At 38.8% G+C, this 17362-nt stretch overlaps 1 protein-coding gene across 2 annotated transcripts in view; it reads left to right on the forward strand.

Annotated features, from left to right (window-relative positions):
• The window catches only part of UBE2E2 (ubiquitin conjugating enzyme E2 E2), a 369863-nt gene that overhangs the window by 267460 nt on the left and 85041 nt on the right, over positions 1-17362 (forward strand). For both annotated transcript variants that reach the window (XM_042955882.1, XM_042955881.1), the window contains exon 4: positions 13723-13855. In XM_042955882.1, coding sequence (XP_042811816.1) covers positions 13723-13855 — 133 coding nt within the window. The remainder of the gene's footprint in view (positions 1-13722; positions 13856-17362) is intronic.

Raw genomic sequence — 17362 nt, forward strand, 5'->3', positions numbered from 1 at the left:
CATCTTTCCAAGCCAGTTTAGTTGCCACCTTTTTTTAATGAAGTCTTTTCCTAGAAAAGGTGTGGTTTATGTCAGAACCACCTGTGGGATATGTTCAAACCACATGCTTACCCTGGCTGAGAGAGTCTGATGTTTCTTCTCAGATCACTGCTGACACACGACCTGGGAGTGCTGTGGTGTAGGAAAGCCCACCCACCTGGAAATGCTGAAAATCAAATCATTCTTTTTGCGGGGCTCCTGTATCATCTTAATTATGAGTCCCATGGAACACATACATCTTCCTTCTCCCATGTTGCCCAGTTAGGAAGCCCATTAGGGATCAGGACTGTTTGGTTTGTTTGTTTTTGTTTCTTTTAAATCTTGCTCAGATCATAACACAATGCTCTACACATAATAGGCACTGAGGAAAAAAGGTAGGAAACTTGAAAATAAGTCTCAGCACCCAATAGCCAGTATTTTGGTCTTGTGGAGACCTTGATCTCCTGAAGTGTAATCACAGGAAAATTTTGAATTAAGTCTGCTAAATGCCATCTTTTGTTGACAGTCAATGTCTTTTAACACAGGATTATTATTTACAGTAGAGTCTATTTTAGCCACCTGACACCTCCATCTACAAGGCTGACATTTAGCCTTTCTTCTCCTGACCTTGGGGAAAAAGTGTATCTCTCTATGTATTGGTATTTTGTTGTTGTCGAAGTGGTAATGTGTGTGTATCGTGGAGCTGAGAAAATGAGTATTAAAGCCACTAGTCTACAGCATCTGAGAATTCTGGCTTGGTAGAGTCTCACATGTTGTTACAGGATGGAACATGAGAAACTGAAGCTATTCTTTACTGAATTAGAAACCAGAAAAGATGGGACTAAGCAGTCAACTTGTCACTTTCTGTCATGAGCTCAGTATTTAACAGGAAGAAGTATGGTGGACAGAGAGAGATATTAGCATACAAGGTGTCATACACCAAGTACAGAAAAGGGAAGTCAGACCCCCTAAAGAGAAACCCTTCCTATTTGCATGTCTTGGGTCCAGGAGTAAAGGATGAGGTGAGCTTCAGGACCCTGATTTGCCTGATGACTAGTCCCTCATTTGGACTATGGCTGATAATATCAATGGCATAAATTTACATAACCCTTATTATGGGCCAGACACTATTCTAAGCTGTTTACATATATTAACTCATCTACTGTTCACATCAACTCTATGAGGGAGCCACTCTTTCAAAAATGAGGCAACTGAGACAATAGGAGATTAAATAACTTGCTGTAATTCACATATTTAATGGCAGAACCAGGATTCAGACCCCTGGTTGTCTTGATCTGCAACTATACCAGTAGACTAGTGTTTTACTTAAGATGCTTGTGTATTATTTTTCAACATTTATTGTATATCTGTGTGTGCAGTTTACTTTTGCCATTGGCCTTCTATTTGACCTATTGAAAGAGAACCCTGTTGGTGGATCTTGGAGCCACAGAGCGATGTCAGGAATACAAAGAAAAATGCAGGTTGTAGGATACCACAGCCAGCCTTTTCTGGAAGAAATTAGATAGCTGTATGAAGAAATCGTTGTTTACCATTTTCCTATCCAAGAACCAAAGATGTTCCCAGCCAGTGGAAAGTGTATTGAGTATATTGGAGGTATTTAATCCACTTGGGAAAGAAATTGCCTTGATAATAACTTTGTATACAAATAAATAAATCTTTATAAAATAGCTCACAGTCCCTAAGATCTGCCACATCTCAACTTCCTTTTTTTTAATGTTTTTTTTTTTTTTAGAGAGAGAAAGAGAGGGAGAGCACGAGGAGGGAGACAGAGAATCCCAAGCAGGCTCCGTGCTGTCAGCACAGAGCATGATGCCTGGCTTGAACTCATGAACCATGAACTCTCATGACCTGACTCAAAATCAAGAGTTGGACGCTTAACTGGCTGAGCCATCCAGATGCCCCTGCCCCATCTCAACTTTCAAATGGAATTTTCACTTCAATACTGTATTATAAATGTTAGAAAACAGGGGCTCCACAGGGCTCCTGGGTGGCTCAGTTGGTTAAGCGTCCGACTTCGGCTCAAGTCATGATCTCACAGTTCAAGAGTTCAAGCCTGCTGGCTCAGTCGGTTAAGCGTCTCAGGTCATCATCTCACAGCTCATGAATTCAAGCCCTGCTTTGGGCTCTGTGCTGACAGCTCAGAGCCTGGAACCTGCTTCATATTCTATGTCTCCTCTCTCTGCCCCTCCCCCACTCACACTATGTCTCTCTCTCTCTCTCTCTCTCTCTCTCAAAAATAAATAAACATTAAAAACAAAATAAAAAACATGTTAGAAAGCAACAAAGCTACATTTGGAATGATACCAGGAAAGCTTATATTCTGTCGTCTGTGAGTGGTAACTTTTTTGAGAACTAAAAAAAAAAAAAAGTGAGAAGGATTTGACTTCCTCAAACTATGTAGGGGCATCAGAGGCTTGCACTTTTGTCAAAAGCTTATTTAACCTTCAGATAAGATCAGTAGGCACATTAAAGTTCTATAGCCATCCTGTCTAACACATGTGTGGGGGAACGTTTTAAATAATAAAGAAACATGACCTGCTGCATTGGCTAGCTCACATGCCAAAATGGCTCTTACAGTACAGGTAAGAGAGGCTAGTTCTGGAAGTCTTGAGTACCTTGAGCACTTTCATCTCTCAATATAGAATGGAGAAAAGGCACAGAGTCAAGTTGGGAGGTGGGCAGTGAAAGCAGTGTTGCAAGAAGTCATCCGTTTGCTGAAGAAATGAAGAGAGTAGCATAAAATCAGTATTTCTAGTTTAAAAAGCTGAAAAAAAGAAGAATTTGGTAGCTAAAATAAAAATGGCTTTTTACCAAACCTGAATCTAGTCCTTGAAACATGCCCAGGATAAAAACGTGAAAGGAAACCCAGGTGTTAGTCCTGATCTCTGGTCTCTTCTCTTACACAGGGCAGTCCATCATAATGGTAACTATATAGTTTCTGCAGTTGAGTCTTCATATCTAAATTGATAGCAGTTGTGAAATGGTAAGAGCCTCTCCTTAGGATCAGAGCACTCTGGTTTTCTGCTGTGCGTGTGGTCTTGAGCAAAGCATTTCACTTTGCAGAACCTTAATTATATCACTTTTTTTTAAAGATTTTTTTTTTAATGTTTATTTATTTTTGAGAGACAGACACAGAGCACGAGCGGGGAAGAGGGAGACACAGAATCCGAAGCCGGCTCCAGGCTCCGAGCTGTCAGTGCAGAGCCCGATGCCGGGCTCGATCCTACGAATTGTGAGATCGTGACCTGAGCTGAAGTCAGATGCTTAACTGACTGAGCCACCCAGGTGCCCCTTAATTATATCACTTTTAAAATGAAAGCTTTGGGGGTGCCTGAGTGGCTTAGTTGGTTGAGCATCCACCTTCGGCTCAGGTCACGATCTCACAGCTCATGAGTTCAAGCCCCGTGTCCTCCTCTGTGCTGATAGCTCAGAGCCTGGGGCATGCTTGAGATTCTGTGTCTCCCTGTCTCTGTCTGCCCGTCCCCCACTTGTGCTCTGTCTCTCTCTCAAAAATAAATAAACATTTTAAAAAAATTTTTAAATGAAGGCTTTGGATAGAAGAGATTTTCAGTGAGAGCTTTTTCATTTTTCAGGTTCTCACCCTTGCAAATGCATGCTAAGAATTGCTACTGAAGTCCGTAATTTTTTCTATGGGGAAGAGGGTGTGTTGAAAAGGAAGAGAAAAAAATCTGCAGATAACTCAACTTATTTCTAGAGTCTTTCAACTAACTAAAGGATTATATAATTCAGTATTTTAAGTAATTCTTGTTGATTTTATGCCTGATTGTCTAATTCAGTAGAATTCCAGTCCTGTTCTAATGCTTCTGCTTCTTCTGTGTTTTGAAAAAGCTGAACTAGATGGTCTCCCAAGTCTTTATAATTGTAACCTTATTTCTAACAACCCACATATACAAAATAAGATTTGGTTCTTTTTGGCTGTGACTTATCTTTGTCCTTACAAAGATAATGTGTCTTATCAAAATGCAGCTTAGGAGGAAAAGGAACAATATGCAGTTTTTCCCCATGGTCTTCCTTCCTGTTTCCCAATTTCTCTGTTTCTCCCTATTCATTATTTTGTACAGTTAGGTCTTAAAATTTTAAGTCTTTTGCAAAGTTGTATACTCCTTGCAATATATCACACATTGGGAACATTTAAATATACACAAACACACACATACACATAACACGGAAAGAAGTCTAAGGTGTCATGACCTCAGAGTCTGCCTTCTTCAGTAACTTTCAGAAGGCTAGTTTTACGCACTAAGCATACTAACTTACTTAGCTACTACCTTCCCTGGGAAAAGGAAGTATTGTGATTATTAAGTAGTAGTTATTGTTTCATTTAAAAACCTCTTTTTCTCTAGTCTCTTCCCTTCTACTGAGTTGTTGACCCGTTAAGAAAGGATACAAATAGATGACGGTAGTGACTTTAAGGTAAGATTTGATAAAAGATATCTACAGTCAAGTGAAGTCATTTTTTCTTATTCTTCACATTTCAAATCTGGGAAGTGTGATTGAGGACAGAGATCCTCGCATTTATTAAGCACTCATTGACAGAAAGTATAAAATAATTCTTTTTCTTGGAATACTTCATGAATAAGGACCAGACCACTAAGAACTAGAAAGAAAATGTATGAAGGAGAAAATATCAACCATTCAAGCCTAGTGAACGAAATGGATCTTTTCTGTCACCACTATTATATTGTAACTTCCTAAGATGTTGTGGTGGGCTTTGGTGTTACAGGTATTCAAAACAAAATCTATAAACAAATACAGGAAACCTCAGGAGTTGATGAAATACCATTCTTCATCTGTGTTCTCAAGAGCTACAATCCTGGCCTGTTTTCTCAACACCCTTTTAGCCATAGGGGAGGTTTTTCACTATCAGAATGAGTTCTTTTTTTTCCTGTGACCCAGATAATGCTGTTGCTAAATATTTCTTCTTTCCCCAGTATTAAAGGTCCCCAAAATAACTTTTTATAATGCTGTTTTTGCATAGAATGTTACCACTTCCAAAAGACTACTTAGCCTTTGAGGGGAAGGAAGATGTCACTGAGGAGAATGTAGCTAAGTTGAGGCCTATGGGACGAATAGAATGGTCAGACCTACAGAGCATCTTATCTGAATCCAGGAGGCCAAAAAAAAGCCCAGCTGTCTTGAAGGTTTTATAACTAAGTCCAATATGACCGGAGAATGGAGCTGGAGGAAAAGGGAGTGGCAAGAGATGAGGCCAGAAAAGTCAGCTGGAGCCGGGTATTTTTGAAAGAAAATTTGGGTTTGATCTTGAAAATATTAAGAAGCCAGAGAAAGCAGGCAAGCAGAAGATCCCATTTAAAGGATTTTCTGGAAATTGCCCTATCAGCAGCAGTTTGATGGATGGACTGGAGGAAAGCAAGATTGGAGGCAGGGAAACAGGATGCTGGTGCCGTCATGTAAGTAAGAGCTAATGCAACCAGTAGACAGATTACATAGATTGTACAGGCTTTGGGTAATTTAGAGAAGAGAAGGAGGAAGCACAATCAGGTGACTCTTGGGTTCCTCCCCAGATTAGAGGTTCCATCAGTGTTTGATGACGAGATACCTAGAAGGAAGATGAAAAAACAAGGAAACTGAGAGTAGAACCTCTCAGGAAGCAGACACTGAAGAGATGTCTTTGGAGAGGACAAAAGAATTGGAGAAGTACACTAGAGCAGAGAGTGTCTCTTGGAGAGATACCTGGGGAAGGGAGCTGTTTAGGAATCAGGGAGTAGAAGCTACAGTTGTAGTAAAATGAAAACAAAAGGCACTGTTGGGTTTAGCAACAAATAGGTCAGCTCATGGCCTTGAGAACAGTGTGAAAACATTTCCCCCTTAAATCCCCCACTCCCACATGTATTTTCTCTTTTCATTCATTCATATCATTCCTACAGTTTGATGGTATTTCCCCTCTTCAGCTGCCTTTCCTACCTTCCTTATCTGTAACTCGTCTGAGCCTTGCTTTCATGTTTTCTTTTAAGGGATAGGCCTATTCTTTCCTTCCAGTTTGACATTAAAGAAACGTGTGTTACTGTGTTTTAAACAAGCAGCTCAGTATTCCTACAGCTGTTTACTCTTAGAGGGACTTTGGACGTATGGGCAGCAGGTCATTTGCCTGTGAACAGTGTGCTCGCCACTGGAAGGGATGAATTCGTCTATGTGGAATCTGACATATAAGAGATTTCCAGAGCTCTTGAGAAATCCCTTGTGCTGTCTCCTCTTCCCCATTCAATCCCCATCAACTTCAGGTTTGTGTGGGCATATCAGAGATTCTCTACAAAGGCAAGTTCCTTGTCCCACGGAGCCAGAATTCCTACGTTGCCTGGGCTTCCTTACTCTTTCTCTATCTCAGAGTCAGTGTTAAATGAAAAGGCAGCAGACACAGCCAAAATTTCTTGGTCTTAGAGTCACAGCTGGGGCACAGCACATTGAAAACATTCAGATGTATTTAAAACAACTTATGATCTTAAATAAAGACAGCGCTTAGTCCTTTTCAGCGTTTTTATTGTAGATGTGTTACATTTCGCATGTACAGAAGGGCTCATCCTCTGTAGGCAGCAGCACAGAAAGCTGAACAGTTTACGATGTTGATCCTCTGACAGAAATTGTCCACGTGGCAACTTTGGTTATTCAACTAATTTGTACTTTGCTAACTGATACTTGCATTTTAATAGATTTGTCTAATTGCATTTTATTTTGAAATAGAATTCTGTTAGCTGTGTTTATCTTTTTTCTTTAAAAAAATAAAATCTGAAAATAAAGTTAAGGGTAGTAATCATTACAAATACTGCAAGAGGGAAAACATTGCAAATAACCTCATACCTAAAAATCATGATGTTAAATAAACGTTCCGTTCGGTGAAAAATTGGATTTCCTGGAAGTGGCAGCTTGAATTTCTGATGGTTTCCAAAGTTCTGCCCTATTGGAATACGTATCCTAAGATTAGGTTTCAGGGTCGTGGTGGTGAGTCTTGGCAGCCTGTTTTCTAGTCCTGGGATGTTGAAACCCTTCTTATAAAATCAGGCAGTTAATCTTTTGAGTGTGTTGGTGAATTTCTGTGTCATGCACAGAGCATAACGACTAGAATAGCAGCTATCATTTGGAGGCTTATTATTTGGGCTTTTACAGGCCCCATTTTCCAAGCTCCGGGAGTACATCTCTGATAAAACTTCACAGTTGTCCCACAAAGTTAGTGCTGTATTGCCCCATTTTGCAGATGAGGAAACAGACAGATGGAAAGAGTATATAAGGAGAGTACGTATTTACCCAGGGCGTATACAGGTGGGAGTGGAATTCCGACAAGCAAGTCTGACTCAGGCCCATTCATGGTCTTCACCATCACTCTGTAGTGCATATGTCCTCTGACACCAGCTTTTATTTGATCAACTTAAGGAAGAAACGATCACTAAAAATATAAAACGGTCTGCAGCTTCTGCTTCTCACTTTTTTGATCCAAGTATGTAGAAGTCCTTTCTTCTGTTTTATGTAAATCCAAGTCATTCTGACATATTTGGCCAGTAGGGACAAACAATTTGGCCAGTAGGGACTACTGGAGCTTCTAAGTCTGTACTGTCCAGTATATATATGACCACCAGCTACATGGGCTAGATTTCAATTCATTATAATCAAGTGAAATTGAAAATCCACTTCCTCATTCTCACTAGATCCATATCAAGTGCCTAATGGCCATGTGAGGCTAGTGATTACGATGGTGAATAAGAATAAGCACAAAAACATTTCATTATCACACAAAGTTTTATTAGCGCTGCTCTAGAACACTGTTGTCAAATAGAAATATAATATGAGCCACTTATATAATTTTAAATATTCTAGTAACCACATTAAAAAAATAAAAATAGGTAAAGTTAGTTTTAATATATTTTTAGCCCAGTGTATCTCAAATATTATCATGTCCACAAGTCATTAACAAAAAAGTAATGATGTATTTTACCTTCCTTTACATTGTCATTGAAATTTGGAATGTATTTTATAGTTTATAGCGTATCTGAATTTAAACTAGCTGCATTTCAAATGCTCAATAGCTACGTGGCTACCATATTATACGACACACTTCTGGACTTTTATCCCAGGGTTTTATCAGCTGGGGCATATCAAAATGGGAGTGGGTTGGGGCACCTGGGTGGCTTAGTAGGTTAAGCATCCAGCTCTTGATTTTGGCTCAGGTCATGATCTCACGGCCATGGGCTTGAACCCCGTGTCAGGCTCCACAGTGGGCATGGAGCCTGTTTAAGATTCTCTCTCCCTCTGCCCCTGCCCCACGTGTGCACACCTGCATATGCTCTCTCTCAAAAAGCAAAAAATGGGCGCCTGGGTGGTTCAGTCAGTTAAGTGTCCAAATTTCGGCTCAGGTCATGATCTGAACCCCCCCCCCCCCCCCGCCCCACCATCGTCAGGCTCTCTGCTGACAGCTCAGATCCTAGAGCCTGCTTTGGATTCTGTGTCTCCCTCTCTCTCTCTCTCTTTCTGCCCCGCCCCTGCTCACCCTCTGTCTGCCTTTCTCTCTCTCTCTCTCTCTCTCTCTCTCTCTCTCTCTCTCTCTCTCTCAAAAATAAATATTAAAAAATTTCAAAAAACAAACAAACAAACGGGCACCTCGGTGGCCCAGTCAGTTAAGCTTTTGACTTCGGCTCAGGTCATAATCTCACGGTTCCTGAGTTTGAGCCCCGCATCAGGCTCTGGGCTGACAGCTCAGAGCCTGGAGCCTGCTCCGGATTCTGTGTCTCCCTCTCTCCACCCCTCCCCCGCTCACACTCGGTCTCTCTGTGTCTCTCAAAAATAAAAGTTAAAAAAACAAAAACAAAAAAACAAGCACAAAATGGGAGTGGGACAGAGGGCTGTGTAATTCAGGAACCATTACTATAAGCTTTGGGCTTGGAGGGAGTGCACAAATGCCACTTCTCAGATCACAGAGGAGGCCAGCCTGCTAAAACTTAATCTGTATGTATCAGAGAAGTGATAGAAGTCTTAGATGCATTTTGAAACACCACCCTGTGTTCAATATAGTTTATTACTACTAGTACTTTCTTTAAAAAGGCACATTTGGACGGTATAAACCAACTCAGAATGATGTTAGCTCTGTTATTTAATCCATTGTTGATAACTGCACAGACAGCTGACTGACTTCAAAGAACCAATAAAATTTGGTATTCTGACTAAGAACCAAATAAAATCTAAAATGTGCACTAATTAAATGTAAATTATTTATAGACAGCGGCTGCTTTTGTGAGACGTCTCCCGACTTCTGCTTCTGAGTCCCTTCCTTGGTGGCACTATTTGGTTCCTCCTCAGCCCAAATTATGTAATTAACTGTGATGGCCATTCTTGGAAGATCATCTTAAAATTTCTCAAATGACTCAGAGAAATTGCGTCTTGGTATTGTGGAAACATGTCTACGCACATTGTTTCATAGCTGTGTTCTGTGTGTGTTTTTTCAACTAAATTTCTTCATCCTCCTTGAAGTAATGTTGTAACTACAAACCTATAATTTACTCTACTTTTAAGTTCTTCCTTCTGATAAACTTATCTATTCATATTGAGTCTAATTATAGCTCAAGGCCTAACCATGTGTATTATTCATCTGAATGAGTGAGCTTGTCTGGCAACAAGGAGCTGTTGTTGCCAAAGCTTTATTGTCATCTGGCCTCGGTACATTCTGTCTGTACCTCACTGTCAGCTTCAGGAGAGGTAGGTAAAGAGGATGCGGCAGGGGTGCGTGCCCTGCTTCTCAACATATTTCAGCACTTTGCAATACACTGTGATCTGATTTTATTTTTTTACTTCATCCTTTTTAAATAAGAGAGATCGAAACTAGAGACAAAATTGAACTCTGCTTCAGGGAGTCTGGGTGGCTCGCTCAGTCGGTTAAGTGTCCAACTTCGGCTCAGATCACGATTTCATGGTTCATGAGTTTGAACCCCGCGTCAGGCTCTGGGCTGACAGCTCACACACCAAATCACAGTCTGCTTCGGATTCTGTGTCTCCCTCTTTCTCTGCCCCTCCCCTGCTCAGACTCTATGTCTCTCTCTCTCTCAAAGATAAACATTAAAAAAATTGTTTGATTAAACTCTTCTTCATTCCCCATTTTCAGAACTATCCCATCACTCACCCTACACCTCTCTCCTGTTCCCTGCACATCCACTGTCATGAATTTAGGTCTGTCTTTTTTAGTTCATTTCTTTAAAGACTTGGACATATATGTGTGTCCACAAACAATATATAAAATACTGTTTTGTACTTCTAGTTTATATAATAGGATCACACTGCACATATGCTGCATGTTACTGTCTTCATGTATGATTTTGATAGACTTTTTTGGCACACTTGTTCTTAATACAAAAACTTGGCACATATCTAAGAACATATCTAACACGTAAGTAAATTATGAGACCTAGTAATGAAACAGGTAACTCATGAATCCACCATACATACTGAAAAGTAGACCATCATCAGAACCATTGCAGCTCCTAGATACTTCTCCTCTACCATCTGATTCTACCCAAGAAACTACTCTTTTGAGCTTTGTTCTCTTTCATTTTCTTGCCATACCACATATGTATGTGTCCTCAACAATATATGTTCTTGTTTGGTTATTTTTAAACTTGATGAAAATGCTATATCATATTGTATATATTTCTTTAGACTTGCTTTTTTTATTCGATCTGATATTTTTAAGATTTTCCATGTTAATCAGTATATTTTCACTGTATGTAGTATTCCTTTGGATGAATTTATTCCTTTTCCTGTCAATGGACATCTGTGTTGTTTCCAGTTTTCTATTACAAATAGTGTTTCCATGAACATTCTTGTATATGTCTTCTGGTGCACATGTGTAAAAATTTCTCTGTGGTATGTACCTAGGAATGCAATTGAAATGTTGTAACACAGGAGTATATAGATTCAACCTAAAGTCCACGTTCTTATCCAAAGTGATTGAGCACTCTTCAGCAATGTATAGGAGTTCTTGTTTTTCCACATCCTCAACAGTTGATTTTGTCATGCTTTTATTTTTGCCTGTATATAGTGTAAAATAATATTGAACTGTAATTTGAAGTTTTCATTTCCATAATTTAATGAAATTGAATATTTTTCATATGATTATTGGCCATTCATGTTTCTTCTTTTTTGGAAATGCCTATTTATGTCTTTTCTAAGTTATTGCTAGTCTTTTTCTTTTTGATTCACAGGAATCCGTATACTGGACACTAGAATTTGATCAATTTTATATGATCCAAAAGTCTTTTCTTAGTTTGTGGCTTGCCATTCTCTTTAGGCAACCTCTTAAACTTCTGACTTTTGCATTGAAGTGCTTAATCCATCTACAACAAGGGTTTGTATATTTATTGAAGTAGAAATCCAGTTTTTCTATTTGTCATATACAAAAACTGTTTGCTTAGCCCCATCACTTCTGACATATATCAGATTCCTGTAAGTGTGCAGAAAAGTTTGATGATTTTCTCTGAGCTTCCAAACACATCTTAGAACCAAGTTGTCAAGTTTATTTTTTTCATAAGTTTATTTTTATTTATTTTGAGAGAGAGAGAGAGGGAGAGAGAGGGAACCCCAAGCAGGCTCCTCATTATCAGTTCAGAACCCAATGCAGGGCTCAATCCCACAAACCATGAGATCATTACCTCAGCCGAAATCAGGAGTTGGATGCTTAACCATCCGAGCCTCCCCATCAAGTTTCATTTTTTAAATAACTGTTACACTTTTGATTGGAATTGCGTTGGATCAATATGGGGAAAATTGACATCTGTAGGATGCTGGATCTCCCTACTCATAAACTCTCCATTTATTTGATTCTCTTCAAAAAAATCTTACATATTTTTATGAAACTTATTCATAGGTTTTGTGTGTGTGTGTTTCTAATACTATTACAAGATATTTTAAAATATATTTTCTAATGTTGTTAGTGTGTTGAAATTCAGTTGGCTTTTCATATTGATCTTATATCTAGCCACTTTATAAACTCTTTTATTAAGTTTAATAAATTGTATATAGATTTTTTTGTGTACATAAATACTGCAGATGCTCACAGTTTTATTTTTTCCATCTCAATCCATACCTTTTGTTTTTTCCTTCCTTGTGTCTTCCATACCTTGATGGATATGATCTCTAATACAGTATTGATTAGAAGTATATGTAGTGGGCGACCTTATCTTGTTCCTCAATTTTTAAAGGGTATACTTTTGGTATTTTGCCACTGAATATATTAGTTGCTGTGAGGTTTTTGGTAGATATTCTTTATCAGGTTAAAGAAGTTTCTGTCTATTCCACTTTTGCTAAAAAGCTTCTTTGTCATAAATGGCTATTATTAAAGCCTATTGAGTGCTTTTCCTGCACCCACTGAGATTATGCCTTTTTTTTCCAACTTTAATATCTTAGGTAAATTACATTAATGATTTTCTATTATTAAACTATCCTTGCATTTCCAGTGCATATCCCAACTTAATTAAGATGCATGCTTTTGTGCTACACTGCTCAACAATGAAGTTTTTGTAGATCTAAACTAATTTCAAAATAAGAAAGAGTAGTAACTAAATCTTTGTTGACAATAAAATCCTCCCCAAAGGGTTTCCTACTGGACATGAGGGTAATTTGTGGCTATTAGATGTAGGTATTAGCTTGATGTAGCAAAAAGAACACTGAAAAGCTGAATTATAATCTCATTTTGTCCTTTTGTTCACCTGAGAGATTGCAATTCATGTGACTCATGTGGGCATTAGTTTCCTCAGCGAGTTTCTCAGAGTCAGAGACAGATGTTTACCGCTACTCGCCATGTGGCTTCACTTGCTTTCCTATTAATGTATCATCATCGAACAAAATGTACTTACTAGGCCTTAAGACGGGGCAAAAATCTATTCCTCAAGGAACTTCTAGGGAGTGGCAGAAAAAGTAAACACTTTAAAAATACAGTTATGGGGGTGCCTGTCTGGCTCAGTTGGTAGGGCCTGCAACTCTGGATCTCGGGGTTGTGAGTTCAAGCCCCACGTTGGGCCTAGAACTTACTTTAAAACATTTATTAATTAAAAACATTGTTATAAAATGAAATACATCTTGTTTTCTACAGGCCACACTATTCATGATACATGAGGGCCAAGGGAGCAGATTCTTTGGCGGGAAAAGAGAAAAGAGGAAGATTCACGTGGGATATGATACTTGAGCTGAATTTTATGGCTGATGAACATTTACTGATCTCTGTGAACCTCATTTGTATTCTCAGTTGTTAACAGACGGATTAGACTATTTTTTATTAGACTTTATTTTCTCTAGTGGCCCTTCTGTCTTCAGAAATTTGTCTCTTTCACTCTATGACCAAATCGTCTTTTTTAAGACCTCACAAATAATTTCATGCTTTATTAAACATTTGTGCTTCTACCTCTGGTCTTTGGTCCTAGGAATCTTTTGTTCAATAGGTACAGGATTGTGGATGGCAAAACAGAATCTTCCTGATTCTGTTTTATTAAGTAATACCAACATCTTTTCTTTATAGAATATTGATGATACTGACAAGTGAACCATCATATAGAATTATCCTACTTGTTGTGTTTTATTGCAATTGCTCAATTGTTACCAAAATAGAATTTTTTTTTAATTTCAGGGTTTACATAATCTCTAAGCACATTTCATTTGTATGTCTTATTTCAGTGCTGGACCCAAAGGAGACAACATTTATGAATGGAGGTCAACTATATTGGGACCCCCAGGATCTGTCTATGAAGGAGGGGTGTTCTTTCTTGACATTACCTTTTCACCAGACTATCCGTTTAAACCCCCTAAGGTCAGTATGAAGTATTCATCCATTTTTAGCAATATGTACTGTTGTATATGTATACACATATACATATTTTTAAATATACATATCTAGGAATGCATGTCTATTCTGTTAACACAGACAGATTTCCAGGGCTAATTGTATTTAAAAGGAAACAATGTGAAAAATTATAGGCTATATCCCTACCCCGGCCCCTCACTCATATTTCATTGATTTTTCTCATCCTTTCTCAGCGTCTCCTTTCTGTGGTTTATGTTGTAATGTAACATAAAACAGCATGTAATGGGTGGAACTAGGTGAGTGAGATTGGGCCTGTGCCAGCCCTGGAACCCAGAAAACCAGACACAGCCTGAAGCTGGAGCCAGAACCGAGCCCAGGAGCCAGACTAAATGCAGAGGGAGTCCCACCACTCAAGTCTTAGGGTACTTAGGGTACTCCAGCTGTGGAGTTTTGAGTTTTGAAAGTTCAGCTGCTCACATGAACTACACACGCACTAGAATGGAAAGTGTGACCCACAAAGGCTGAAAAATGATGCCAAGAGAATTTAGTAAAGAAGTATTTGTAATAGTTGGTTAATGTAAATGACTAATTAATGAACATAGGAAATTTACACTTATTTAAGACAAAACTATACAATTTAAGAATTCTTCACATTCCTTTCTACTGTCTGTAAGTCAGTCATTTGATGATTTGATGGGTTTTAATTCATTCTCCACTTTGAAAAGGAAAAGACCCTAAAAATACTGACTCTGTGCATTGGCCACCAGAAAAGAATTCTTATTTGACCTGACTTAACCCCTCATTGCAGAGGGAAATAAAACTTACTTGAGATGTATGTTGGAGTGCACAGTTTTAAAAAGTGAAAATAAAACTGCCTTTACCATGAATTTCTGTAATTCCTCTCCCTCCCTCTTACCTTTACTCCCTTTTTTCCCTCTCTTCCTTCCTTCGTTTCCACTGATGCTTGGATATCAAAGCAAAAGTAACAAGTATAATTTTACTAAAGAAGAAACCAAGGCACAGAGAAACTAAGTAACTGTCCTAGTATTACACAGCATGCAAATAGTGCTGTCCGTATTTGAACCCAGGAAATTGGAGTCCAAAGCCCATGTTCTTTTCTACATCACACAATACATTTTATCCAAGCTGACAGAGCTGGTGGCACCAGTGACCCCCCATTCCTGCATTAGGTTGGTTTTCAGTGACGAAGCAGTAGTGTGTCTAATATTTACTTTCTCCTTTTACTGGAAGGGAACCTTATGTGTTTCATTCTACTGGGACCGAGCCCATAAATCACCTGGAGTAGTTCCCGCACTGCCAGTGATGCGAGGACCTTTCTCGGACAGCCTGTTCAGTAGAGGAAGGACAGAGCAGGGAAGAGGAGGAAAAGTTCAGATCAGGGAGTTGTGCAGCCTGTGAGTCTGGTGCAGGCTGTTCTCTACATCCGAAATACGCATCTCAGAAAACCTGTGGGCTTATCCACGTTCGGCATGACAGAAATGTGTAGATTTAAGCTGGAAGGGGTAACTGATAAGTTAGATAAAATAATTGTTTCCAGAAAGGCTTGGATGGACTGCAAGAATGGCCTGAAACTAACAGGATGGAATTTAACATGACTAAATGTGTAGTATTTCAGTGAGAATTAGAAGGAAATCATGATACAAGACAGGAAAGAGAGACCTACTTCATGTTCATGTAAATACAACTTGTGGGCTTTTAGCTGACTGAAATTCTTTGGGAACTTAAGGTTCCTGAAGCCTTACGGTGACATTTTCAGGACTACGATCCCCAGAACTCTGCACCAGTTGCACTGTATCTGGAGGGCTTCATTCACTTCTAAGCTCTTCATTTTAAGAAGAATAAACAAGATTAAGCTGGGGAAAGAGTCATCCACATTCCTGAGCTGCTTCGTTGGGTAAAACACTACAGTGGACATCAGCCGTGCCAACTCCTTTCTTTTCTAAAACACCCCACAAAGCGTTAGATGTTCCCTTTCACAGATGAGGAAACTTAGGTGAGGCTTAGAGAGGTTTCCGGTAGACAACCAAGAATTTACTGAAATCTGACTTTACAGACCATGTACTTTCCGCTGTTAACCTGGAGATGTTAACCTAGGAGGAATGTGGTATCTGTCCTCAAATGTTTCAGGAACTGTGGTGTGGGTTAGGGTTTAGACCTTACTCTGGATGGCTGGATGGGACAAAAATAGACACAGGAGGGTGTCACAGGGAAGTAGAAGTTAATTCTTATGGGGAATATCTGATCCACAGCTGTACAGTCTGCTTTTGAATAGCTCGACTTCGGAGACAGTGGGCTTCCCTTTCCTGGGAGTAACTATTTGCTAATATTTCTGTTTTTAAAAAAGCTGAATTATTACCTATCAGAATATTACCAGAAAAAAATTAAGCTCCACCACTGAATGAATTTGATTAAACAATCTCTTAGGACAAAGGAAAAATCAAACTTTGGTAACTCAAATCACAATTTAAATGCACACTTAAATGTGCACCCGTGGGAAGTTTTTCAGAGCAAATTATCATCCCCTAATTTATCAGTTTTAGAAACCAGATTTTGTAGACAGATATGCTCTTCGGTGGGGGGAGGGGGTTGTGGGTGTCTTGAAAGCTGTTAACTAAAACAAACACTTTTATTAATAGTTTTGCGGTACCATGTCCATGCCTTTCTAGTCTCCTATTATTCTAAGTAGTCTGCATTTGGCATTTTCTTGGTGCTTTTCCTCTGTTGCCATCACCCTTTGTTCTTTTTACATCAGTCTTAGCCACATAGTTTGATTAATGAGCCATTTCCCAATACTCTGAAGAATGAACCCAGATAGTAGTAGGTGTCAGAGAGAAGTGTTAGTGAGGCCAGATGTTCACAAATAAATCTGACTGGCTGCCTAATGGTTATCAGATATCCATACCATAAAATTAGAATATAGCGTAATGGGATCTATGAGATGACTTTTCCCCAAAATCTTACACTTGGAATCCTAAGTGAGGACTTTAAATGCCCTCATGCTCAAAATAAATACTTTGACATAATAAGCCATTTAGCCATGTATTTCAGTTGAAAAATATCAATAAATAAACCTCTACCACTTAAAATGTGGGAAAAAATAAATACTACACTGCTCAAATACATCATGTAAATGTCAGTGGAGTGATTTGGATGCCTCTTCAAGCCATAGGAACTTTTGGGAGTAGGACTTCTTTAGTTTGAAAATCCCACACTCCACTAGCTGATTTTTCAAAATCAGACAAGCCATTCCAATCATTTCTTCCAAAATCCGTCTAAATTTTACTAAGGCAAGCAAAACAATTTTTAATTGAGTATTTAATGTCCATTAAATTTAGTATGCTGGTTTTAAATAGGTCAAGTACTAGTTACATTTGGAAATGCTGCATCCGAGTACGATTCTCACTGCATTAATTTTGTATAATCAATATGTTTATGCTGTCTTACTAAAGCTACAGCATTCTTGTTTGTACAACCTTGTTAATTGTATCTGTG

This window comes from Panthera leo, chromosome C2 (genome assembly GCF_018350215.1).
Source record: "Panthera leo isolate Ple1 chromosome C2, P.leo_Ple1_pat1.1, whole genome shotgun sequence".
NCBI lineage: Eukaryota > Metazoa > Chordata > Mammalia > Carnivora > Felidae > Panthera > Panthera leo.